Source organism: Cervus elaphus, chromosome 20 (assembly GCF_910594005.1).
Source record: "Cervus elaphus chromosome 20, mCerEla1.1, whole genome shotgun sequence".
Lineage (NCBI taxonomy): Eukaryota > Metazoa > Chordata > Mammalia > Artiodactyla > Cervidae > Cervus > Cervus elaphus.
In genome coordinates this window covers 130,240,993-130,268,947 of record NC_057834.1, presented here as the reverse complement: position 1 = coordinate 130,268,947, position 27,955 = coordinate 130,240,993, and the positions used below count along the sequence as shown (strand labels likewise).

At 41.6% G+C, this 27,955-nt stretch overlaps 1 protein-coding gene across 5 annotated transcripts in view; it reads right to left on the bottom strand.

The window, feature by feature from the left end:
- Window positions 1-27,955, bottom strand: part of KIAA0319L (KIAA0319 like) — a 94,599-nt gene that overhangs the window by 16,561 nt on the left and 50,083 nt on the right. For all 5 annotated transcript variants that reach the window (XM_043875785.1, XM_043875787.1, XM_043875784.1 and 2 more), the window contains exons 4-13: window positions 22,197-22,440; window positions 18,431-18,532; window positions 14,405-14,502; window positions 11,511-11,598; window positions 10,007-10,099; window positions 8,047-8,179; window positions 4,801-5,029; window positions 2,992-3,115; window positions 2,135-2,267; window positions 198-346 (exon numbers count right to left, since the gene is read on the bottom strand). In XM_043875785.1, the coding sequence (XP_043731720.1) occupies window positions 198-346; window positions 2,135-2,267; window positions 2,992-3,115; window positions 4,801-5,029; window positions 8,047-8,179; window positions 10,007-10,099; window positions 11,511-11,598; window positions 14,405-14,502; window positions 18,431-18,532; window positions 22,197-22,440 (1,393 nt within the window). The remainder of the gene's footprint in view (window positions 1-197; window positions 347-2,134; window positions 2,268-2,991; window positions 3,116-4,800; window positions 5,030-8,046; window positions 8,180-10,006; window positions 10,100-11,510; window positions 11,599-14,404; window positions 14,503-18,430; window positions 18,533-22,196; window positions 22,441-27,955) is intronic.

The window sequence follows — 27,955 nt, the reverse complement described above, 5'->3', positions numbered from 1 at the left end:
AAACAAGAAGCTAAAATTTACCTTAAAAGCCACTCAACCAAAGACTGTTTTAGAAAAGCAAATAACAGCTGCCCTTATCCCTAACTTTCTTCTCTACCTTTTGTCTCTAGTCAATTCTTCAAACAAACAAGAGATGATGGATTCTTTACTTATCTGACCCAGAGGCTGCTGTACCAACCCAAGGCGGCAAGATATACCTTCTCTGACAATGACATTCACAGAGCTCTGGCTTTGCAGGTTCCTCGCATCCTTGACGGTCAAGGTGAACACGTAGGTCCCCACTTGCAGCCCAGTCACAGTGGCGACACTGCCGTTAGCATTCTCGAGCTGTGCCCCGTCAGGTCCCCTAGACAAAGAGAAGCCAGAGGGAGGAGCTGCACCTGTCTACTGCTCTCCTGTCCCCGACTCAGCAGGAGCAGACAATTACTGCCTCAGCTAAGACATGAACTATTGTTTCCTTCACCTCGAGAGGGCATGTTTAAAAATATTCCATTTGGACAGAGTGTCATCCGGCCCCAAAAATACAAGCTACCTGCTGATCAGAAAATTCCATTCACCTGCTTTCAGACACTTTTAGCCTTATCCTTTATGAGAGCTTCTAGAACATCCAAACTCTGTGCTGTTCCAGTTTGCAAAAGGAAGAAAGTGCTCTGAGCAGGTCTCTGATCAAAAGAATGATTTAAGAGTCATGTTTCTGAAAAGCATTTCTGGCCCAGTAGTTGGTTCAGTTCTTGCCAGCAAAGAAGCAAAATGCATTTCTTAATCACACGCCAAATTCCCTCCTGCTGAAAAGTCAGGGAGAGGAAATAGGCCAAGGCTGCAGAGAGCACTCAGGGGAAAACCATCCTCTTCTTAGCATAGCAGCTGCATAAGCAAAACTCCCTCCCGCTCCTAGACAGGGGCCACAGAGGACCCAGAACGCCGGTATCTTCCTTGTCCCTGGCGGCCTCACAAGGAGCCTGTGGCAGGGGAGTGAGCTCTGCGCCAACATGCAGGCACAACACTACCCCCAGCAGACAGCCCTTCTGCTCAAGGGCCAAAACGCCTCAGAGCGTTCCTTAAGACCGAGGGACACCCAGAGAAAGCTGCACACTCCCAGGGTTTTGCTTGTGTTGTTTTAAACGTACACCCGTGACCCCAGCCGCCCCTCTTAAAACAGATTCGCCTCCAAGAAGCCATGCTAGGCATTACTTCTGCTGTAAACACTAATAAAACTCAACTAAATGGTTTATCTGCTGTATCTTCAACAAACAGTTATAATTAAAACATGCTAGGTTGAGGAAAATTAGGTTCTCTAAAAGAAAGAAAACAAAAGCTAAGCAAAATAATTTCTAGACAACAAAAGCTAAGCAAAATAATTTCTAGACTCCAACTCACCAATCATAAATCAAATGCTTTTCAAGTCAAATTACAGCCCTTACCTACCCATTTCTAACGTCCCAGTCAAAACCAAAACCAAAAAACCCAGTCTCTCCTGTAGCTGCTATCTTTGGAAACTGAGAATGCTTTTAACTCTTTCTTGGAATTCTTTCGCTTCCTGTGGGATCCTGCATACAATCTGAATTCCTTTTGTCATGGCTTAAAGGAAATGAAAGAAACTGAGAACCAGGAATGGTTCGATTAGGAAGTTCCAATTTAATTAGTTTTATTTCAGTTACTGCCTTTGGCCTCTGGCTAACTTAAGTGGTAACCAGTATCTTCAAGGAAACAATAACAGAGTAATGCTTTCGTTTTGCAGATGAATTTTCAGTTCTCCTTAATAGCTGCTCTGCCCCATCCCCCCTGCCAGCCTTGCCCAGTTAATTCTGAGCAACGGTACTTTTCTGCTTCATTACCCCTTCCATCCTGCCTCTCAAGTGTAATTAAACTATGCATTTCAGCAGACAATTGTACCTGTAACAGCACCAGAACCACAAAGTACTACCTGGGGACAGTTGATGGTAAGCATTCTCTTTCTTTCTTATAAAAATTATATCATTTCCTTAGAGTTGAAGTTTGGAACTACAAACATTTCTTTCTCAGTAATCCCCCTTGGATAAGCTAATAAGAAAGTAAACTCTTAAAGGCAAGTAAAACCTAGCTCTTCAAAGGTCTGGTGCCTTTGCAAACACAAGGGTTTCGTGTCAGTACTCACTGTGTTTTTTCCCAAAGATATGAGATAATTTTCTGGTCATCGGAGCTTTTGCTGCCATCCAGGGTTGTGCTATCCACGGGAAGAGTCAGCTCTTTATCTGGGCCTGCATCTGCCTGTGGAGGCTTGTTGTTTTCTAGAAGACAGAGACTTGGAGGTCAAAAGCAGGCAGTCCAGCTGGGAAGACAGAGGAACCAACTGGGACATATGTTCTGGAAGCCTCAAGGACTCTGCCTCTCCACCCACAGAACTTTCAGATACTGTGGGAGGTAAGGGTATCGTCAGGGAGCTCACAATGAAGAATATAAGACCAAAACGTATAAAACAACTCGGAAAGAACATGGCAGAACATAATGAAGTTACAGCGCCATGCTAAATTTGAAGTATAATGCTATAGGAGTTTAAATGAAAGGGCCTGAGATAAGGCAGGGCTTTCTTGAGGAAGCAGGCTTTAAGCTGGCCCTTAAAGGACATGGTAGGAGGAGTTCCCTAGTGATCTAGGTCTGTTAGGATTTCACTGCCGTGGACTGGGTTCAATCCCTGGTCAAGGAACTGAGATCCTGCAAACTGCAAGGTGGATAAAAAAAAAAAAAAAGATTTGGGATGGCAGAGACCATCTGCTAGCTGCCCCTGAAGGCACAGTGATCAGCCAAGAGCAAGGGCACAAACGAGGCTATGAAATACTCTTTCTCTGTGCCTATGAAGAAGGCACCAGGGGAAGGGACAATTGAAGTTGCCGAGGGATGGTAGATGCGTAACTCCCACTTCTACCCTCATATAGCTCAGAACCCAAGCCCTCTTCTGACCCAAGGGTCAAAGGACCAGCCAACAGAAGAGCCTGCCACAAGGTCAGAACTCACCAGGTTGCACAATAACAGTCACTTGAGCGGTGGCCTGCTGTCCTATTGTATCAGTCACTGTGAGCTGGTAAGTATAGTCTCCTTCTTGCATGGCAGAGAGCTGCAGGGTCGGTGTTCTAACCCCCTGAATGAATAAATACAGAGAAGTGGACTCTCAGAATCATACCATACAGTAAGTCCTTCTCTGGTCTACATAATTTACCCAGTTTTCTAAACCTAGGTTGGTACTGGGCCACCACCTCCCTATTAGTGAATACTCAATCAGACACTATGGAACATCTTGTTAAAAAGGCTTGACCCTTCAAGGGAATAACCCTCTGACATAGCAACAGTTTCAAATAAAGTCAGAGCTCTCACGAGGGAAGGGAGTACAGGAAAATGTGCAGAGATAACCAAGATCCATTTCTATGACTCAAGCCAAAAAGACCATGAACATATAACAAAATAACACGATTTAAAAAACAGTGCTGTAACAAAGTGTGATGCCTAACAAAGCTGCCTCAATCAAACACAGCAGCAACAACTCAAGATGCTTTGTAATGCTGTGCTGTCCCCTTACAGGCCTGAACAGATTCTGTGACAGCAGAGAAACCTCATATAATACTTACACTAAAGCCGGATGAAATGTGAGCTTTAAGTCATGCCTCAAATACGAAAGCATAAGACTCCTGAGTGTCAGAAGGGATATTACAGATAATTTAGAGACAACTGCCAATGCAGGAACTTCTAGAACAGTATGCAAAACCTAGCAGCCTCTGGGCTGAATCCAGCTTGCAGGTATTTTATTCAGTCTTAGGGTCTTAAAAGCTGGCAAAGTTCATGTAAAAGTCTAGACTTGTCTTCTCTTGAAAAGCTGGAGGATCTGACAACACTGGGACCGTACTCCAAAGTGGCAGCAACCAGCTGAACTCGAGGGGCTGCTGAGCCCTTTAGTCAGGGCTTATGTTGTCCAGTTTGCCACAGCCCCCACCCAGTTTTCTTCACTTAGTAACCTGCCTGTTGACTGACTGAGTCTCCTCTTAAGTACGTTCAGAGAAGATGCTCACCGTGCAGTCAGGCTATCTACTCCGGTTTTTAACAGAGCTCACCAAGATGTGCTGTGCTCAGTCACCCAGTCATGTCCGACTCTCTGCGACCCCACGGGCTGTGACCACCAGCCTCCTCTGTCCATGGGAGTTGTCCAGGCAAGAACATCGGGGTGGGCTGCCATGCCCTCCTCCAGGGGAACTTACCAATTCAGAGATTGAGCCCAGATCTCCCACACTGCAGGCGCGCAGTCTACCTGCAGATAGACCTGGGCTCAATCCCTGGTTTGGGAAGATCCCCTGGAGGAGGGGGAGGCTACCGACTCCAGCATTCTGGCCTGGAGAATTCTGCAGACTGTATAGTCCATGGAGTCGCAGAGAGCTGGACACGACTGAGCGACTTTTACATTTGCTTTCAAGATGTGCACTCTTCAGCAGAAGCTAAACCAACACTGGTAAGCAACTATACGCCAAAAAAAAATTTGATTTAAAAATAAAAAAGATTTGTACCCTTGCAGTTTCTAAAGAATTCGACTCCCTGAAATTATCCAAGAACAGCTATCAGTTTTTTCCTCTAATACTAAATATTCAAGATAAAAGTTTTTGCTAATTGGTTAACTGAAGGCCCTGTAACCTTTCTTTAAAAAAAAAAAAAAAAAACAATGTTCTATGTACTAAGCTGACTTTCGTTATTAAGATGGAGAAAAACAAGCCTCGGATGGGTGACCCAGTCCAGCGCTCTAACTGCCCGGGGCAAGAACAGATAGGTGCTCCTCCTTCCTACCTGCATCTCCATCACCTTCCCCTTGCTGTCTGGGCTGAGCGACCACTCATAGCTGGTGATGCCGTGATCGTCAGTGCTCTGGTTCCCGAAGAGGGTGATGGAGTTCTGGGGCAGAGTGATCACTTGGTTGGGGCCCGCATTGGCCACAGGGGGGTAGTCCACAGCCTTGTTCACAGTCAGGCTTGCAGTGGTGGAGTTGGTAGCTCCATCCGAGTCGACTACAGTTAAGCTGTCAGGACAGAGAGCGAAGTGCCGTCGGGGATGGGCTTAAAGAGAGAGGAATAAACGTGGAAGAACTAGAACTCAAGGCTAGAAAACAGCAATGTGGCAGGGTTGCCAGGTGGCAGTCAATTCTAACCCACTCTTTTTTGGAGAGTTAGGATAATGCTAGAAGCTAACGCTGACTGAGGGTTTACTGTGCGGCAGGCACTGTTCTAAGCACTTTGAATCTCACTTAATCCTCACAACAGATCTAGAAAGTACTGTCCCTATTTCACTCCCTATGCACATGAGGAGACCAAGGCAGGAAGAGGTCAAGTAACCTGCCCAAACTTGAAAGCTTGACAGTCGTGCAGTCAGGATCTAAATCTAGACAGTATATCTCTACACCGTTTCACTCTGCTGCCTGCACGTGTCTGTGGCCGGGACCTTTATAAGCATTATCTGATCAGGCCCTCCCAATAATCACACAGAAAGAGGTACCCTCACTCTCACAATTATACAAGTCTTTAAGAGGTTAAGAAACCTGCCCAGAGCAAAACAGTGAGTCAAGGTGCAAGCACAGTGCTCTGACTCCAAAGCCCAGAATCAAGTCTTAAGAAGTAGTAATTCCCAGCCCCTATCCCTGAGGTTCAAAGACGCTACACTAAATAAAGCAAGCTCTGACTGCAGCAGGCTCTCCTCCAATCATCCTGTTTTGGCTGTGTACGCAGCGCGAGAATGGACTTCCTGGGCAGACCGCCTCTAGGATGGACCGGGAAGGCTGGCTCCAGTAAGATAGGAGCCTGAGATGGAAATGAGTCTCCTACGCAACAGTCCCACAGTTTGTGCCAGTGTGAAAGAGAATTTGCAAGAGAAAAAAAAAAATGTTCATTTATAAGAGCAGGCTTTTACCTAAATGATGCCTTCCAGCTGAACAGCCTAAAGCTTCTCTTGCCACCTCAAAATGTGAGCATAAGCAAGCAAGGAGGTTTGGGCTCCTTCCATTTTGCTGACAGAAAGAGGAAAAGCATATAAAAGACATGTCGTTTGTTTAAATCTCACCACCAGCCACAGAAGGAGCCAGACATCTGTGGGTTTTTAATCCCACAATCTCACTTTTTACCTATGGTCTTAAAGAGATTTCTGATATTACAGCCTTGAGAAAAAGAACACAAAAACATCACACACAGACATGTGCAAATCAGCAAATACCTGAAAAAGAAAAATCCACATAAGTTGTCCTCTTTTTCCAGTTTCCCTGTTTTCAGTTTTTTATTTTTTAAAAACATATCTTATTTGTCTTCTCTTTCAGAACAAAAGCAAGTTATAGACAGATGCAAAGTGGCAAATGCCCGTTACTCTTTCACCTTAGACGGTCCCTGGCTTGCATGTAAAAATCCTGGAACCAAACAGCAGATAACCACAGGGCTGGGGAAAGAGGCCCCTGCCATGTAAAAGCAGGGGACAAGAAAAGGTAAGTGGAATCAAACAAGGTGGACCTTAATGCTAGTCAAACCCAATTCCATCATTTTAAGGACTGAGGCTTGGAAAAACAGAATTGCACCCATTCACCTGAAATGCTCTAGGTTAAACTGTGGTTAAAAGCTCAGACTTGAGTCAGCAGCCTATGTGACCTTGGGCAAGTTACTTAACCTCTTTGTGACTGTATTTCCTAATCTGTAAAATAAGAATAATTATAATATCAGTTATAAGGATTAAATGAGCTACTGCGTGCAAAGAGCTCTGAACAGTACTAAAGACACAGTAAATGTTCAAGAAGCAGTAGCTATTTTTGTTACTATTTCAAAAAGGATCACATGGCCCAGGCTAAATTCCATAAATATTAAAGTTCCTGTATTAGAAATTCAAGGCAAAAACCAACTCATATTTCCATTTTAAGCCAATGAGAAGGCTCCTATCTTGTTGTAATGGCAGCTACCCTTCATTCACTTCAAGTCTGGAGTCAGTGAGAGAGCTGCTAAGTCAGAACTCGTTTCTTTATTTATACGGCAGGTGCTGTGCTAGGACATTCCCTGCTGCGTCTCTGGTAGTGTCTCAAAGGTGGCTAATCTCAGGTCCCGCGGGGAGGACAGACACCCGTGAGCAAGCTGCTGCACCACGGCAAGCACCACGCCCAGGCACTGAGTCTAACGGGGAGTGAGGAAACCGCTCCTCTCCGGAGGGACCTCCAAGAGCCTCGCTGAAAACGGGGGAGGCCCTTAAGGAGAGGCAGCACCCTGAAAGACTGAGAAGAGCATTCAAGGAAGCACAGACAAAACACATACAGGTCAAGTCAAGCAGCAGAGTAGAATGAGCCCTGACCTTGGGGGTTAGAAAATCTGCATTTCCACTCTAGCTGTGTGACCTCAGAGAAGTTAGTAGTTAGCCTCATTTTTCTCAGCTGTAAAATAAGGATAGTATAGTGTACACATGGTGTTTGTGTGACACTCAAGTACAAGCACTTTGCAGCATACAAGGAATAATGCAAATACAAGGAAGATTACTCTAGAATCAGCCTCATACTCGCTAATCACAATCTAGTTTATCAGTGCTAGTTCCCAAAAGAACTGACTTAGAATCATATTCTCTGAAAAGTCCCCAATAGAGAAAGATCCTACAAATTATATTCAAATAAATAATTAGTCAAAAGTAAGGATTTTGAGATCTCAGAAGCTGAAGAAGCACTTCCCAAAGGGAAGAAATGAGAGTAGATTCCTTACAGAATTTTCCTGAGAAAAGGCAAAGGAAGATGTTCTAGTTTATGACAGAAATTCCATAAAAAGGTCTGGATATATGCCAAGTATGGCTCTGAGAAGGAGTAGCTGTGTGGGTCCTGATCTATTATGCAAGGACCTTTGCCCTAAAAAGTTATCACTGTTTTGACCACAATTGCCACATGGCATAAAGAACCAATGGAACCAAAGGTTATATTATCAATCAGCTCTACAGGGAATTTGATATCTGTCAGAGTTACTCTTTTAATAATGTAAAACTCATAAGGGGGGAAAAAATGGCCTATGGTAAGCTTAAAGGATCCAAATTTACCTGAAAGTGTAGTTCCCAGGAACGAGCTTACTTAGTTTTAATATGGCGGTATCTTCAGAAATCTTCTTTTCTCTCAGAGGTCCCTTAAGTTCTTCCCAGTGGTACTGGACAATTTTATCATCATCAGTGCTTTCTTGGTCATAAAGAAATATCAGTTACAACATGAGAGCACTGGGTCTCAGCATTTATCCAGCTTACACAAACCAGGGCAACTACTAGGAAAACTCCATGAAATTACAGACTATCTCTTCATTGTGTTTAGGAAAACTTCATGAGTTTAGGAAAGTCTAGAAAAACTTAATGAAATTACAGACTATCTCTCCAGAGTGTTTCTTTCCTAGGATTACTGGGTCATTCTGCCTGTCTATGAACATTCCACTGCATAGTTTTCCAAGGACTCCAACATAGGCAACCTCTCGTTAAAATGTTACTGTATAAAAAAAGTAAAATCAAAAGTGACTAAACCTACTTAAAATAAAAGTGATTAAACCTACTTAAAATAAAAGGAAATTTACACTTGGCACAGCACTTTTTAACCTAGCTAATTGGTAAACACCAAAATCTCCTAACAAATTATATGGGTCAAGGTGTGGGGGAAGAGGACCCCTCATAATGTCATGGTGGAAGCATAAATTGAAACCTCTATAAACAGCAATTTGGGAAAAATTTATCTTTGTCCCTGCAATACCTCTTTGAGGAACTTAATCCTATATATATACTTGCACTTGTGTTGTATATCTGTAGAACATTTAATATTTGTGTTAACTATCATGCTTATAAGATTATTCATGGTAATATTATTTTAAAAGCAAATAAAAAATAATTTAAATGGTCATCAATAGAGACTGACTGAAAACAAGTATATATTTATACAATGAAATTATACATTCATATAATGGAAGGCTACATAATCATTAAAAGAAAAAAACAGTGAAGAAGTATTGCATGTATTAATTCAGAAAAATTCTCCAACATATAGAAACAAGCATTGTACATAATTTAGTGTGTAATGTGTTGTCAGACTGTATATTTTCTTATAAACACATAAAGTATCTCTGGAAAGATGCATAAAATAATACCAGTTGTCGTCTGGAAGAAAACTGGACAGCTGGGAGACAGGGATGATAATGATTGTCTTCACTGTATACCCTTACGCATTATTTAACTATGACCTACTCAAAACTATAAAATAAATGCTGCTAAGTGAACTCTTCCTACCACTCTCACAAGTGCTTCATTCTGTTCTGTCTCTTCCTTTTGGCCTGCTACTCTTCCATCCTCCTCTGCTTGCCAGAAGCATCTACACGAAATGTTTAACCTTGCTAGAGATTCCTCTGCTAAGCAGTGACTGCCTCTACCAGAAACCACTGGTGGTGCCAAGACAGTCAGGGTAACTGGACTCTAATGGGTCTCAAAAGAAACCAAGCGAACACTGGTGAGATGCCAGGCCTGAACCTCTTGTGCACACACAGCCAAGACCCAGAAATCCTCTCATGTCACCCATCAGGTGACACTACTCTGAAGGGTAAAATGTTAATAATGAGCCCAGGCAGAGGTGGGGCAGTGATGGCTAAGTGAGAGCTCTTTGTCAAGACTTGCAGGTACTTATCTTGCCATGACAGATAGGAAGGAGCTTTGTTTTCATAACTAAGAATGGCAACTCCAGGCAAGCAAATTTGAAAATCAGCAAGCTTCAATTAATATAACGCAAAGTACATGAATACTACTACTTTTTTACCATCTCAGAGAAGAACTATTACTTTAGTCGGGCCACATGGGGATTTTAAAAAGGGCCTGTTTAGTTTTTACTCCCTAATAGAATGCTTCAGACAGTTGGTCTTCCCATAGCATGGCCAAGAGGACTGGTCTAAACAGTATTCAGACACAGCTGGCTGCAAATCTTTTACTAGAGTACACAGCAAATGCTCTTCCAAACCATCATGCTGAGACATGTACTCACGGCTGCCGTCGATGACTGTAGAAGTGGTCGGCAGGGAGATCTCCTGGTACTGCGGTGACACAATGGCAACAGGAGGCCGATTCTTACGGGGCTCTGCAAAAACGACCCACAAGAAACTGGGAGAAGGGCTTCATAAACCATATCACAGGAGAAGCAGGCCATATCTGAGTGCAGGATATGTCAGTTTCCATTACATAACTGGAGAGCTGAGCATCGCCAAATGGGAAAGTCACAAGATCAGGTTAACGTTCTAACCTGACACACCCGGGATTGTTAAAACCTCTTGGAAACCTGACGACTGCTAAGGCCATGTGCATGCTTTCAACGCTCATGCACTATCTAGTATGTTATAAGTACTATAGCAGCAACTGACTGCTTTCAGGCAAGCTGAACAGAGGTGGACAACAAACAAGCTCTGTGCAAAAAAGGACTTGGCAAGCAAACTATCTCTTGGCACAGACTGTGTGAAAAAAATAATGGGTGATTTCTCCACCATCCCTGAGCTGATTGTGTGTGAGATAATTAGGCCTGAGTACTGGGAAGGTAACAAGACACTTCAGTCCACTCTCATGAATGTGAGCTATAAACCCAGCAGCCTCCTCTTTGAGAAATGATCAAACGGTCTTTATGCTTAACACATTTTTAAGAAGGTGAAGGGATTTGGCTACAAAGTTCAAGGAAGGAAAAGAAAACCTTTGCCAACAAAGATAGAAAACAGTATTAAGAATTTGTGCCAATGTATGTGTCACTTTCCAACTACCCCCAAATTTTCCTGAAAATGCAAAACAAGATACCTTGCTAATGCACTGTAGTCTACCAATGAAAGTGAAAGTCACTCAGTCATGTGCGACTCTTTGCAACCCCATGGACTATACAGTCCGTGGAATTCTCCAGGCCAGAATACCAGAGTGGGTAGCCTTTCCCTTTTCCAGGGGATCTTCCCAACCCAGGGATCAAACCCAGGTCTCCCTCATTGCAGGTGGATTCTTTACCAGCTGAGCCACAAGGGAAGCCCTAGTGGATCACTTGAAAAGGATGATGAGATTTGGCTTTCAAGATAAAAGAGGACTGGCAGGGTTTAAATGAGGAATTCTGTGTGCAAAGGCCCACATTTCTGGAAAGAGATCAGACAGAGCCTGCCACTGGCCTGGTTCTCTTTATACATGCTTCTCCCAGGCTCCTGCCTTTCCTGTGTCTCTTAATTACAACACATGGTCCTCTCTCAGCATGACCCACTTGGAGAAGTAATTCTCAAGGAGTAGGCCACACTACACTATGGGCCATGTGACCACCTTTTCCCTGCCCAGCCAGGTATGCCATTAGAATCAAACTACATACACTTCGCCAGGCTAACCTTTTACTCCACTGAACTAGGAATTGCCCAATACGTGAAATATATTACCAAAAAGGAATGAGAATTTAAGACCCCTAAAGTTAAACCTCTATCCCCTTGGGAATCCTGCAGAGGGTGCAATGGAGACAGGGCTGGGGCTGGGAAACACACCTGGTTTCACTGTCACATTCACGTAGCCTTCCCCGTGAGCATTCTGACCATCTACAATCACTTTGAATTCATAAAGGCCTGGAGTGAGCTGCAAAAGTGAGAGAAGATCTTTTAGAAAACCACAAACAGCAGCAATTATATTTAAAATAGCATGTATACCTAAATTTTTCAATGCTGATTCTTGCATACTCCTGTTCTTGCACCATTTCCAAAATGGAGAAAGTAAACTAGCTAAAGAGATGAAACAATGAATTAGAAACTGAAAAACCATAGCTTTTAATGTGAATCTTATTACTAGCTGACTCTGAACAACAGAAGGGATTTCAGTATCTCTGTACTCCCATTTTCTTTTCAGAAGAACATTAAGGGCCCAACCATCCTACTTCAGTTATGAAATTAAAACAATCAACTCTGCAAAGAAAAACATTTTGTAAAAACACCAAATAGCTCTCAAATACCTGAATATTTTCCCCTCCTGATTTCTACTAACTGTATGAACATAACAACAACAACCAAAAAAACCCACAATCCCATTGTCCTAATACCTCAATTAATCATATTTTTCTTATATCTGTCTAATCTTTTACCACACACATGAAAAAAGAGCTATAAACAGTTTATTTGTTCAGCAAACATTTATTGAGAATCAATTATATATGGTCATTGTTCTAGGCTTGGAGTTTGGAGATGAGTAAGGCAAGGTCCCTGCCTTCAAGGAGCTCATTATTTCAGCAGCATTCAGGGCCTAGATAAAATCAGGGTATGTATCAAACTTTTTATTGTTCTTTCTTCAACTCGTTTAGCATGAACACTTTTCCCATTAGAACAGTCTCTTTAACAGTCATTTTAATGGCTGCAGAATAGTACGTGGATAAAAGTGCCATAATTCACATAAGCATTTCACATTGTTGGATATTTGAGCTGTCTCCGAAATTTAAATATTATATACTAATGCTGTGATGAACATCTTTCAGGCAAAATGGTTTTTTCTTTTGAATTATCTCCTTTGGGTACATGCTAATCGAATGCATGTAGCATTTCTGATCACTTCCTTCTTCCTGTAATGCTCCCCTTCCTCGACTTCCACTTCTGTGCCTACTCCTCATTTTCTCCCATTTCTTCTTCCTTCCATACCTTTAATGACTGTGTCCCCCAGGACCCCAATTGTAATCCATTTACTTCTTCACTGTATATAATCTTTGGATGATTTTATCTATTACCATGGCTTTGGTTGTCATCTATTTGATGCTGGTGTACAAATTTATCTCTGCAGCCCAGACCTGCATCCTGATCTCTAGCCCCTTACCCTCAGCTACTTATTGGTCACTTCCACTCAAATGTTTCACAGGTTCCTCAAACTCACTCTGTCCCAAAATGAATTAATCATCTGCAAATCTCCTCCAAACCTGCTCCTCTTTCTATACTTCTCATTTCAGTGAATACTGTCACAAATACACCAACATCCAGCCAGTTCCTAGGCCAAAAGGCTAAAATTATCCTAGACCTCTCGTCCCCAACACCTCCATCCAATTAACTGATCACCAGATTGACCTCCATAATATTTCTCAAATCCACCCACTTCTCTCTATTCATCACCTTAGTTTTTAACCATTCATCATAGCACAGTTGTTAAGAGCATGGGCTTCAGAGATGGAAAATTCCAGTTCAAATCTACCATTTAATAGCCTTGTGCACTTAGACCAAACCACTTTATTTTTCTAATTTTTAGCTTCGTCATTTGTAGAACAGACATTAATGTTACATTTGGGGTTTTTAGGAAGATTAAATGAAATAATTGCATAAAACAATTAGCACTGTGTCTAGCACATGGAAAGAGCTCAATGGGTGGTTTGTACGGCTTATGTTACTTGTTTTTCCACACACACTATCATCAATCTCATGCCTACATGTCTCAACAGACTCTTCACCGTGTGCCCAGTGTGAGCCTTCTCTCCTCCAATCTGCAGTCAGGGTGAGCTCTCTAAACTGAAAACCTGAACATGTCATTCTGCTGCTTAAAACCTTTCAAGGGCTCCCTCTGGATAAGAATCAAAGTCCTTCTTCTAGCACACAAGTCTGTGCAATCTGGCCCCGACACCCCTCCAACTCATTTGTGCCACTGCTCTTCTCATACCATGGGGTCCAGTCAGGATGAACCACATATAATTCCCTTTTCCCCATATTTCCTCTATCATTTGGCCCAGTGGACACATTCCTTCCTCTGTTTGGGTATATTACCACTCCAACCTTTATCCAGTAAGCCAGTCACATTTCATGACCCAACTGGGCCAACTCTCTTAACAAATCTACTCTAACTCCCTGGGGCTTCAATACCCCCTACACTGACCCAGTGTATCCCTGTTTTAATTACCTGCTTCAGTCAGTAGCACCTACTAGACTCTATTTTCCATAAATATTAATATTATGATTAGTAACTAGTAAATCTCCAATTCTTCCCACATAACTAATGTACAATGAACAGTTGTTAAAAGAAAGACAGACAGAAAGAGAAATTGCTTGGCCAAAGAATATGAACATCTTTATGGCTCTTAATAACTATACAGAATCCCAAAAAAGACTGAGCCAATTTACACAGTCATACGGCCACAAATAACCTAGCTTATCTCCCAAATTCTAAAATCCTTATGTTACCCTTAAAAGCTGTTTAGTGTATATTTTCAGCTATCACCACTATGCTTATATTCTCACCATAAATGAAAATTTGAGAATCATACACTAACAAATACTGGATGTCAGCCAGCCAGATTTTTGGAGGATTCACTTCTGAAAGATTGTTCCTAACTTTAGTGTGGACAGAAAGTTCTATATTATACATTTTAGAAAATGGTCAAGACCTCTACCCCATCCCTGCAAATGACAGGAGGCAAATTCACCTTGGACAGCTTCAGGATCTGGGAATGTTCCCCTTCCATTTCTCCACTATAGTCTTTAGGATGAGTAATCAACTGCCAGTCGTAGGTGTAGGTTTCTCCTATGGAAGGGCAGTTACAAAAATCATGAAAACACAAACCTACACACAAAGAGGGCAGCCACATAGCCTGCCAATAACAAAATTTTTCTAGTCTTGACAAGAACTTAGTTTTCAAGATTTCACCCTAATGCCAAAGCGAAACCAAACATTCTGTTGAAAGGAAGGGTAGATTCTGCTGATGGCTACAGTCAGGGCTGCTTCCACTTCCCCCCAGCCAAGCTCACTCCTGCCCCATACCCACCCTGCTCTGGACCAATCCTCCCCTAAAATACCGAGTTGCTCATGGTGTGGCACCCAGTGAAAATACATGCCCTACCAACCACTATGGATGAACTCATTGGGAACAAAGGCCATTTTCTTGCAAAACTTCTTAGGCAACAAAGAATAGCAATGACTTCTAAATAACATGGTTCAAAAATAGCTTTTTACAGAGTGCTAACAATGCTCGTCTCACTGAGGTCATCACACCCTGGTGAGTTAAAAGAGCTACTTCATTCCTGCTGAGCTAAATAACACACTGCAGAAGGTGGTAGGGAATGGCCCATTTAAAAACAGGGCCCACTGAAATTAATTAAGATCACATGAAGCATTAAATGGTCCTCACTTGCAACTTAGACTATATGACTATCTAGAGTGACCATGGAATCCTGTTATCTAAGTGGGATTCCTCCCCAGTTAAAGTGGTCTTAAATATTTTGGGGAATAAAATGCATTTAATGGCTAGGAAAGGGTGAGATTTGGTAGGAAGGTTTAATTTAAGTTACTACCCAAAAAGGGAAAAATAAAAGGAAAAGGAAAAGCCTCAAATGCTTACAGAGAATGGTCATCTTTTTATTTCATGAGTTCAAAAGTTGAAGTTAACACATAGAACTTAATTCCAAACAGACTTAAGACGAGATTTTACTTTATAAGCCTGAGATATAAGATCTTCTACTCTTTCTTCCTCCAGAAAATACTGGCTTTGTTTTAGCCAACTGTCAGCCCCAGGCAGCTCTAATAAATGTAGATGTAAAAGTTAGGTGAGGTGAGGAGCAGAAAAGAAGTAGGAGAAGTAGGACTGGTGCTAAGAGATGAAATTTCTTGAACTGTAGTTAGAAAAAATTTTTCCACACAGAAAACAGACTCACACTAGTTTAGGAACTGACAATTTTCTCATATGTAAGGCTAGCAACACAGATTTCAAAATATGACGATATTCCTAGGACAGAAAAGCTCAGGGGGATGAATTATGCCTTACAGACAGGAATTTGCCCAAGGACAGGAACATCGGAGTGTAGGTGTGTTAGACAGAATGCTGGTTTTAATGATTTAGGGCAGTGGTTTTCAATCCATGCCTCTGAACCCATGCCTGAGAGGCGCTTCAGGGTTGCCAAAGATGACGAGGGGGATGAACGGGCAGAACTGGTCCTGCCTCACTGTCCCCAGCCTTTGAAAGTTTGAGACCATCCAGCTCAGGTACCACCAGATAAAGGCTGAAGAAACTGGGAAAAGGAGAGTTGAAAGAATCTGTCTTTGAACTGATGTGTTTTGGAAGACTGATACACAAGGTGACGTTAACTCACCCACATGCAGACAGGGTAAGAAAAGAAAACACAGTAGACCCAGGGTGCCTTTCAGAAAAGAGCGGAAGCAACTGTAGCCCGAAGCAGCTCTCTCCTCGCCTGCACCTCCAAAGGCCACCAGGTCCATTCACCTTATCACCAGAGCAGGAAAGGAAAATGTTTCTTTACAGGAAGGCGGAACGAATTGATTAGGAAAACTCAATTTGAGGGCAGAAATACAGAACAGAGACGGAGGGCATTTAGGTTCTGGAAAAGCACTTTTTGCATAAGTAGGCCCAGAAAGTAAGGATATTGTACCAGAAATGTGTTCCTAAAATGGACCTAAAAAGGCATTCTGAATACAGTATAGCATTCTGTTTAACTAGCCTTATAACTAGCTACTTGACCTACCTTATAAAGAAAAGTGAAAGTGAAAGTCGCTCAGTCGTGTCCGACTCTTTGCGACATATAGTCCATGGACTATACAGTCCATGGAATTCTCCAGGCCAGAATACCAGAGTGGGTAGCCTTTCCCTTCTCCAGGGGATCTTCCCAACCCAGGGATCGAACCCAGGTCTCCTGCACTGCAGGCGGATTCTTTACCAGCTGAGCCACAAGGGAAGACCACCTTATAATGAGAGTAACACAAACCCAACGCAATCATTTTCCATCAAAGTATGCTTTACTTCATGTCACAGACAGTCTTGAGAAAATAAGTAAGTCAAACTTTGGTATACTAACATATACATGAGAAAGGGATGCTCATATTATAAAAGTTTTCTTAAATAATAAGCTAATAATCCCCTAATTTATATATCTTATAAATCTGAATATTGTATATTACATTGGGCTTGGTTTTTTTTCTTTAAGTGACAAATCTATATTAGCAGTAGTCTTGAATAACTTCTCTGCAAGTTTTGTATCTACTACTTACTAGCTGTTTGGCCAAAATAAACAGGCTAACTCGAGTCTCAGTTTCTTCCTCTTTTAAATGGATATAATAAAATTTACATTTAATGAGCATCCACTATGTGCTAGGCACTAAGGTATATAGGTACCTTATATACCATTTCATTTTACCCTTAAAGTAACCTTATGAAGTAGGGATTACTATCTTCATTCTACTGAGAAAGAAATGGAAACTTAGAAAAGTTAAACAATCAGCTTAAAATCATCCAGCTAATGACTTAAGGAGATGAGAATACCAGACCATCTTACCTATCTCCTGAGAAACCTGTATGCAGGTCAAGAACCAACAGTTAGAACCTTACATGGAACAACTGACTGATTCAAAATTGAGAAGAGTATGACAAGGCTGTTAACTGTCACCCTGTTTATTTAACTTACATGCAGAGCACATCATGAGAAACGCCAGGCTGGATGAGTTACAAGCTGGAATCAAGACTGCCAGGAGAAATATCAACAACCTCAGATATGCAAATGATACCACTCTAAAGGCAGAAAGCAAAGAAGGAACTAAAGAGCCTCTTGATGAGCATGAAAGGGGACAGTGAAAAAGCCAGCTTAAAACTCACAATTAAAAAAACTAAGATCATGGCATCCCGTCCCATCACTTCATGGCAAACAGAAAGTGAAAAGATGGAAGCAGTGACAGATTTTCTCTTCTTGGCCTCTTAAATCACTGCAAATGGTGACTGCAGCCGTGAAATTAGAAGACGACTGCTTCTTGGCAGGAAAGCTATGACAAACCTAGACTGTATTAAAAAGCAAAGATATCACTTTGCCAACAAAGGTCTGTATAGTCAGGGGTACAGTCTTTCCAGTAGTCATGTACAGATCTGAGAGATGGACCATAAAGAAAGCAGAAAGCTGAAGAATTGATGCTTTTGACCTGTGGTGCTGGAGAACTCTTGAGAGTCCCTTGGACAGCAAGATCAAACCAGTCAATCATAAAGGAAATTAACCCTTAATACTCATTGGAAGGACTGATGCTGAAGCTCCAATACTTAGGCCACCTGATGCAAACAGCCGACTCCTTAGAGAGAACCTGATGCTGGGAAAGACTGAAGGCAGAAGAGGGCAACAGAGGATGAAATGGTTGTATGGCACCACTGATTCAATGGACATGAACTTGGGCAAACTTCAGGAGATGGCGAGGGACAAGCAGGCCTGGCATGCTGCAGTCCATGGGGTCGCAGAGAGTCAGATGCAACTTGGAGACTGAACAACAATGACTGACTGAGCTATGATTTGAATCCAGCCTTGATATCAAAGCCCATGATCTCAAACATTAAACTGCCTCATATCATATAAATATTTGTGCATGTGCAAGCTATATCCTAATCTCATAGGACTTTTAGAACAAATAAATGTATGTAGATATCATTATAAATGAAAACACTATATAAATTTAGTGGATGTTTTACCTGCATCTGGTTCTGGAAGAACAAATGCATTTAACTGAACTTCATTCTTAGGTAATGTAATCTGAACACTGTTTCCAGCAGACACCACCAATTCCTTTATAACTGGAAAGGAAGTCAATACACAAAAGATAAGAAATTAGGTCCAGACTATCTTATTTCTCTCCTTTCTTTTGTAGTCAAATTTCTTCTATAAATAATTTTCAGCTACTGTCTTCATTTCTTCATTATTTACCAACTCTCTAGTCCTTTGAAATGTGACTCTACCCCACTTTTCCACTGAAAAGGATCTTCAGAGGTCATCAACAAAGTGCTTTTAGTAAATCTAATAGCTGTTTCTGAACCCTCAACTTTCACCTCTGTAGCATCTAATACTGCTGACTTCCTCCATCTTAAAAAACTCTTGGTTATTATGATACCGTATTATTCCACTTTCTTCCTTACTCTCTGAGTTTTTCTCTACTGTATTTTAACTATGGTCTTTCCCTAAGCCCTCCATTATATAGTACTTTTCACAGAATTCAATAAACAGAGTTTAGCTCTGTTTCATCATCTTTATGTTGATAAAATACATAAAATTCCTCAACGAAATGTTGACCACAGGGCCAGCCTTAATTTTCTTTCCATTTCAACCGATATAACCATAGACTTAGATAATTTCAAGAATCTTAATTGGCTTTCCTCTGCTACCTCTCCCCATTCTAATCCATTCTGTCTTCCTAAAACACCTATTGCCAAAATTTTTCTAAAATACTCACCCACCATTTTATTCTTCTACTTAAGACCCCCACTCATACTTCATGCTTCAGCCCAAACTCCTAATCTGACATAGAGATCCATCATCACTGGTTTACATTGTCTCATCCTTCCTACCCCTGATTCTGCCTCTAGCTATATTCATTTTCCCTCTTGGACTCCACAGAAACCATGGTCTACACTAGGGGACTTTCCTAAAACTATTTCCTTCAACTGGGGTGTATTCTTACTTTATTGTAAGTACAGCACTTTGTTTCTGGCTTAAAAGCCAGTCTTCTCTCCAAAAAAATCTTTCCAGACCATTTCAGTTCAAACTAATCTACTTCCTGAACTACTTCTGCATTTGGAACATCCACATCAGCTAATAATTAGATACTATCTTTCTGCTATTCACCAGCTACTTCATACATGTCAAAGTTTCTCAACTATGACATTTTGGACCAATTATTTGTGTGTGTGTGTGTGTGTTTGGACCACTTATTTGTGTGTGTGTGTTGAGGGTGAGGGGGAATCCTGCGCCCTGATGCTTAGCTGTGTGTGTGTGTGTGTGTGTGTGTAGGGTGAGGGGGAATCCTGCGCCCTGATGCTTAGCTGTGTGTGTGTGTGTGTGTGTGTGTGTGTGTGTGTGTGTGTGTGTGTGTGTGTGTGTGTGTGTGTGTGTGTGTGTGTAGGGTGAGGGGGAATCCTGCGCCCTGATGCTTAGCTGTGTGTGTGTGTGTGTGTGTGTGTGTGTGTGTGTGTGTGTGTGTGTGTGTGTGTGTGTGTGTGTGTGTGTGTAGGGTGAGGGGGAATCCTGCGCCCTGATGTGTGAGGGGGAATCCTGCGCCCTGATGCTTAGCTGTGTGTGTGTGTGTGTAGGGTGAGGGGGAATCCTGCGCCCTGATGCTTAGCTGTGTGTGTGTGTGTGTGTGTGTGTGTGTGTGTGTGTGTGTGTGTGTGTGTGTGGGGTGAGGGGGAATCCTGCGCCCTGATGTGTGAGGGGGAATCCTGCGCCCTGATGCTTAGCTGTGTGTGTGTGTGTGTGTGTGTGTGTGTGTGTAGGGTGAGGGGGAATCCTGCGCCCTGATGCTTAGCTGTGTGTGTGTGTGTGTGTGTGTGTGTGTGTGTGTGTAGGGTGAGGGGGAATCCTGCGCCCTGATGTGTGAGGGGGAATCCTGCGCCCTGATGCTTAGCTGTGTGTGTGTGTGTGTGTGTGTATTTGTGTGTGTGTGTTGAGGGTGAGGGGGAATCCTGCACCCTGATGCTTAGCTGTGTGTGTGTGTGTGTGTGTGTGTGTGTGTATGTGTGTGTAGGGTGAGGGGGAATCCTGCACCCTGATGCTTAGCTCTGTGTGTGTGTGTGTGTGTGTGTAGGGTGAGGGGGAATCCTGCGCCCTGATGCTTAGCTCTGTGTGTGTGTGTGTGTGTGTGTGTGTGTGTGTAGGGTGAGGGGGAATCCTGCGCCCTGATGTGTGAGGGGGAATCCTGCGCCCTGATGCTTAGCTGTGTGTGTGTGTGTGTGTGTAGGGTGAGGGGGAATCCTGCACCCTGATGCTTAGCTCTGTGTGTGTGTGTGTGTGTGTGTGTGTGTAGGGTGAGGGGGAATCCTGCGCCCTGATGCTTAGCTGTGTGTGTGTGTGTGTGTGTGTGTGTGTGTGTGTGTAGGGTGAGGGGGAATCCTGCGCCCTGATGCTTAGCTGTGTGTGTGTGTGTGTGTGTGTGTGTGTGTGTGTAGGGTGAGGGGGAATCCTGCGCCCTGTAAGATGATTAGCAGTATACCAAGTCACTACCAACTAACTAGATGTCAGTAGCACTCCTCCTCCACAGTTGTAACATTCAAAGATGTTCACAGGCTTTTGAGAACCACTGATTATACAAATCTTATTTCTCTAACAATAATTGTTCATTTGGATGAGACCCAAGAACTAAGAGAGCTTAAAGCAAACAATTGGCTGGTTCATCCATATTCCAAGACTGGGAGGTGAAAAGGGTTTCCTACATAAATATAAAATCTGAGATTTATCTGTCTGCTTGAGAATACTGCACTTGGGGAGAAATGAAACCATCCATTATGGAAACTATGGCATTTAGACACCCCAGGATGTGGAATAAGAACTGCTGAAGCAATTTTTAAAAGAGGAAAAAAGAAAATAAAGAAACCACTATACTCAGAAAAAGTGTAATGGACAAAAATACAGCACAGCCCAAATCTTTCACAATTGTACCCAAAATCACAACCATCCTGCCTGAATACAAAAATTATTTTAATGCTGCAGGACTGAAACCCTAGATTTCACGTTTTATTACCACCAAAGGAAACCTTAGGAAATTAAAAACTGGCAAAAAAATTCATTTTCACTGGCTTTGCTTCACCCTGTTGACTTTTTCAGGAGATAAAGATCAACTTAGTTTCCTGGATTAACCATATCCTCCTAGTATCTTAGAACGAATTTACAAAGCAGACCTGTGCTAAAGGAACGCTCTGTATAAATCTCCCTTCTATGAGCTGCTTTCAAAATAAAGATGCAGAATTTTCGGGCAGTCCACTGTTTAGGACTTAGCACTTTCACTGCTGAGGCCCAGGTTTGATCCCTGGTCAGGGAACTAAGATCCCAGAAGCCACGTGGTATGGTCTAAATAAGCATTTTTAAAAAGAAAATAAAGATGCTATCAAAATCAGAGACACAAACGTTCTGACCTACAATCAGCCATTCAGAAGGCAAACAGTTGTACAGATCTGACTTTCTTCCCAGTGGTCTCTGCTTGGTTCCCTGATCATTATTTAACTGAGTCTAGGCAGTGGAATTCTACTCTAGAAAGAGCCTCATAAACTCCCATAGGTTGGAGCTTACTGAAAAAACAATTGAGAGACCATGTACTATAATTACAGGGATACTAATAGGATTATTTCTTTAATCTACAGTATTTATTAATAAAAGTCATGCCTCTGTCCTTTCTTCCCACTAAAAGGGAACACTTTGATCAAAATCTCTATTTCCCCATCCTATCTCCAAGGAGAGAAGCAAAGAGCTCACCTGGGTGTGGTGTGGAGCTGCTCTGGAAAGAGGCCTCGGGGGTAGGGGTGGCATAACTGTAGGAGGGAGCCACCGGCAGAGGGTGAGCAATCTGGACTTTCTCAGGGCTTTTTACTTGCTGAATGCTAGGAGTAGCACTGGGATCCTCTGATGCCTCACGTTGAACTGATACATCTGACCAACCAGGAATCTTCACACTCAGGTCTGTGGTTAACGGATTAAAAATTGTCTCTGTGCTGTGGACCTAGAGAAATGCAAAAATTCATTTGAATAGGCAAAAGTTATACAGTCAGTTTTTAAGATAATGCTTCATGAAATAACTGCAAGTTAAATGTTTTTTTGAAAAATTCAAAACTGTCAAAAATACTAAAGAAATTAATCTTACCACCCAAATTGGTATTAAAAAATGTTGATATAAATCTTCCCAGTATTTTGCTTTCTATGCAAAAAGTTTTGCTTAAAACAAAGCAGTAATAATCACTCCATGTGCCCTTTTACCTCCTTTTCTCACTTAACATTTATGTTCAATCTTTCAACAAATTATTAAGCACTTATTATAAAGCAGGCCTGTGGATCCAAAACATGAATAAAATATAATCACTGTGCTCAACAAGTACACAATCTAGTGGGGGAGAAAGGACTAGAAACACAAGCCAAAATGGTAACTGTACCTTTAAGAGCTATGACTGAACCAAAGAAACACCATCAGAGTACTTCTCTTTCTTGGAGAGGAACCATGTGAAGAACGATAGTTAATAAATAAATGAAGACTTTCTGGAGGCAGAGAGTCCTGAGATGAGTTTTAAAGGGTAAACTAGACAAGAGGCTGGAGGGAGAGGGGCATATAGCCAAAAGAAATGAGATTAACATGGCTAGTGTTGGGAAACAAGGGTCATAAGCAAAGTGAGAGGCCGGGTATTGTAACAGAAGGTAAGCTGGAAAGACAGTCAAGGGCCACACTAAAGGAGACTGTGAGTGTGTTTAATTATTCAGTCACTGCGACCCCACGGACCACAGCCCCCCAGACTCCTCTGTCCATGGGGATTCTCCAGGTAAGAATACAAGAGTGGGTTGCCATGCCTTCCTCCAGGGCATCTTCCGAAACCACGGATTAAACCCAGGTCTCCCTGAAACTAACATAATACTGTATGTCAACCAAATTTTTTTTAAAAAAGCTGGTTCATGCCCTTTGCAGTAAATTCCTGCCTCCATCTCTAGGCTCAGACAACCACAGATTTGTTTCTGTCACCATTAACTAGTTTGGGCTTTTTTGGAATTTCATATAAAAGGAATCACATACAAACTATTTTTGTTTCTGGCTGCTTCCCCTCAACATTAACATTTTTAAGACTCATATCATATCATATTCACTCTTTTTTATTACCAAGTAACATACCATTATGGGCTTCCCAGGTGGCACAGTGGTAAAGAATTCACCTGCTAATGCAGGAGATGCAAGAGACAAGGGTTCAATCCTTGGATCAGGAAGATCCCTTGGAATAGGAAATGGCAACCATTCCAGGATTCTTGCCTGGAAAATTTCATGGACGGAAGAGCCTGGCAGACTACAGTCCACAGGGTCACAAAGAGTCAGACTCAACTGAGCACATGCGTGCGTGCACATGCACACAACACACACAGTCTACCATTACAGAGATAATACCAAAATTTGTTACCATTCATCCACTGATGCAGATTTAAGTTGTTCTCAGTTCTCAGCTCTTATAATAAAGCTGCTATAAATGTTAGAATACAAATGTCTCTGTAAACACAGTTTAATTTACCTTGAGTAAATACTTAGAAATATTTATTGCTAATTACATATATGCTTAATTATAAGAATCAGTTAAGTGCGTCACTCAGTCATGTCCGACTTTTGCAACCCATGGACTGTAGCCCAGCAGCTTCCTGTTGGGAGAGACTGACTGAGGGGGAAACTGGGACTGTTCCGATGGGCGGGGCCATGCTCAGTAAAGCTTTAATCCAATTTTCAGTTGATGGGTGGAGCTGTGTTCCCTCCCTGTTACTTACCTGGGGCCAAATAACCTTCTCCATCAATAGGCAGACAGACTGAAAACCACAATCACAGGAAACTAACCAATCTGAGGGGTGGAGGGGCGGCCTTGAGGAGATACCCCTTGTCCACGGTAAGGAGCAGCAGCTGTGCTTTGCTGGGGCAGCCGTGAAGAGATACCCCACGTCCAAGGTAAGAGAAACCCAAGTAAGACAGTAGGTGTTGTGAGAGGGCATCAGAGGGCAGACACCCTGAAACCGTAATCACAGAAAACTAGCCAATCTGATCACACGGACCACAGTCTTGTCTAACTCAATGAAACTAAGCCATGCCGTGTGGGGCCACCCAAGACGGACGGGTCATGGTGGAGAGGTCTGACAGAATGTGGTCCACTGGAGAAGGGAATGGCAAACCACTTCAGTATTCTTGCCTTGAGAACCCCATGAACAGTATGAAAAGGCAAAAAGACAGGACACTGAAAGATGAAATCCCCAGGTCGGTAGATGCCCAATATGCTACTGGAGATCAGTGGAGAAATAACTCCAGAAAGAATGAAGGGATGGAGCTAAAGCAAAAACAATACCCAGTTGTGGATGTGACTGGTGATAGAAGCAAGGTCCACTGCTATAAAGAGCAATATTGCATAGGAACCTGGAACGTTAGGTCCATGAATCAAGGCAAATTGGAAGTGGTCAAACAGGAGATGGCAAGAGTGAACGTGAACAGTCTAGGAATCAGCGAACTAAGATGGACTGGAATGGGTGAATTTAACTCAGATGACCATTGTATCTACTACTGTGGGCAGGAATCCCTTAGAAGAAATGGAGTAGCCATCATGGTCAACAAAAGAGTCTGAAATGTACTACTTGGATGCAATCTCAAAAATGACAGAATGATCTCTGTTTGTTTCCAAGGCAAACCATTCGATATCATGGTAATCCAAGCCTATGCCCCAACCGGTAACGCTGAAGAGGCTGAAGTTGAACGGTTCTATAAAGACCTACAAGACCTTTTAGAACTAACACCCCAAAAAGATGTCCTTTTCATTATAGGGGACTAGAATGCAAAAGTAGGAAGTCAGGAAACACCTGGAGTAACAGGCAAATTTGGCCTTGGAGTACAGAATGAAGCAGGGCAAAGGCTAATAGAGTTTTGCCAAGAGAACGCAGTGGTCATAGCAAATATCCTCTTCCAACAACACAAGAGAAAACTCTACACATGGACGTCACCAGATGATCAATACCAAAATCAGACTGATTATATCCTTTGCAGCCAAAGATGGAGAAGTTCTATACGGTCAGCAAAAACAAGACTGGGAGCTGACTATGGCTCAGATCATGAACTCCTTCCTGCCAAATTCAGACTTAAATTGAAGAAAGTAGGGAAAACCACTAGACCATTCAGGTATGACCTAAACGAAATCCCTTACAATTATACAGTGGAAGTGACAAAGTCGAGGGATTAGATACAATAGACGGAGTGCCTGAAGAACTATGGACAGAGGTTCATGACATTGTACAGGACGCAAGGATCAAGACCATCCCCAAGGAAAAGAAAAGCAAAAAGGCAAAATTGTTGTCTGAGGAGGCCTTACAAATAGCTGTGAATAGAAAAGAAGCGAAAGGCAAAGAAAAGGAAAGATATTCCCATCTGAATGCAGAGTTCCAAAGAATAGCAAGGAGAGATAAGAAAGCCTTCCTCAGTGATCAATGCAGAGAAATAGAGGAAAACAACAGAGTGGGAAAGACTAGCGATCTCTTCAAGAAAATTAATAATACCAAAGGAATATTTCATGCAAAGATGAGCACAGTAAAGGGCAGAAATAGTATGGACCTAACAGAAGCAGAAGATATTAAGAAGAGGAGGCAAGAATACACAGAAGAACTATACAAAAAAAAAGAAGAGGAAAGAATACTAACAGAGATAAAGAGGATAATGTTACCATGATAAGGGTCAGTTCATCAAGGAGACACAATAATCCTAAACATTTATTTATCTATAACAGAACTTCAAAGTACAAGAAGCTAATCTAACACTAGGAGAAACAAATATATCTACAAAATAGAGTGTGATATTTCATCATCTATCTAAATAATTGATAGAAATTAATAGAAAATAAGGATACAGGAGATCTGAACCACACTAACCAAACTGATCTGACATTTATATAAAACTTGCCCAACAATAACAGCAGTATACATATTCATTTCAAGTACACTTGGAACATTTACCAAGATAGACTGTATTCTCAGCATTGAAACAGAGTCTTAACAAATTTAAAGATTTAAGTCATACAGCGTTCACTGGCTACAACAGCACTAAATTACAAGCAACCGTACAATATGTGGAAAATTCCCCAAACATTTGGGAGCTACATAATACACTTCTAGATAATCCAAAAGTCAAAGGAATAAGCAAAACGGAAATTTAAAAGTATTCTGAACTGAATGAAACTGTAAACACAAATACTAAAATCTGTGGGATGTGACTAAAACTGTACTTAGAGGGAAATTTATAGCACGAAAATGCCCATATTAAAAAGAAGCAAGTCTCAAATAAACAACTTCAGATTACACCTTAAAAAAACTAGAAAAAAAGAGCAAATGAAATCCAAATTAAACAGCCATGAAATAATAAAAAATCAGAACAAAATGAAATGAAATGATAAAAATTAGAACAAAAATCAATGAGAGACAAGAGAAAGCAATAGAGAAAAAGAAATGAAACCAAGGATTATCTTCAAGAAAATCTATCCAGACTGACCAAAAGGAGGGAAGGAAAGCATTTCCTATCCTTTTCCAGTCCTAAATTTAAAATCTAAAACTACAGAACTTTTGGAAGAAAACTTAGGAGAAACCTTTCTTAGATAGAAGATCAAAAGCATGATCCAGTGAAAAAATGGCTAGGCTCCTCAGTGCACAGATACTTCAATTAAAAATTTTTTTAAAAACATAGCTTACAGAATGAAAAGCAAGCCAGAGACTGAGAAAATATTTGTAAAACACATATCTGATAAATTACTTATATGCAAAATATGTGTGTGTGTGTGTGTGTGTGTGTGTATACACACATATGAAAACAATCCAATTTTTTTAATGGGGGAAAACATGAACATTTTACCAAAAACATATGGATAGCAAATAAGAAAAGATGAACATGAAAAGATGTTCATCACCATTAGTAATTAGGGAAATGCAAACAAAACCATAATGAGATACTATTACATCTATTACCATATCTAAAATGAAAAAGACTCATACCAAGTGATGGTGAGAATGCAGAGGAATGAGAACTTTCACACATTACTAATAGGAATGTAAAATGGTACAACTATTTGGGAAATAATTTGGTAATTTCTTAAAATATTAAATACAGAACCTATGATATGACCCAGCTATTCCACTCCCTGGTATTTACCCAAGAAAAATTTAAAGGTAGGTTCATACAAAGACCACACAAATGTTCCTAACAGCTTTATCTATAGCCAAAATCTGGAAAAACCCAAATGTCCACCAACAAGTGGAAAAACAAATTATGACATGTCCATACAATGGGACACTGTACAGTAATAGAAAGAAACCAACTACTGACACATACAACAAGGATGAACATCAAGACATTATGCCAAGTGAAAAAGTGAGACACGAAAGACCACATGTTGCACGGCCCCAATCCTATCAACAGTCCAGACAAGGCAAACTTACAGAAACAGTGGATACCTAGGGCTGGGAGGGCGAGTAGGGAA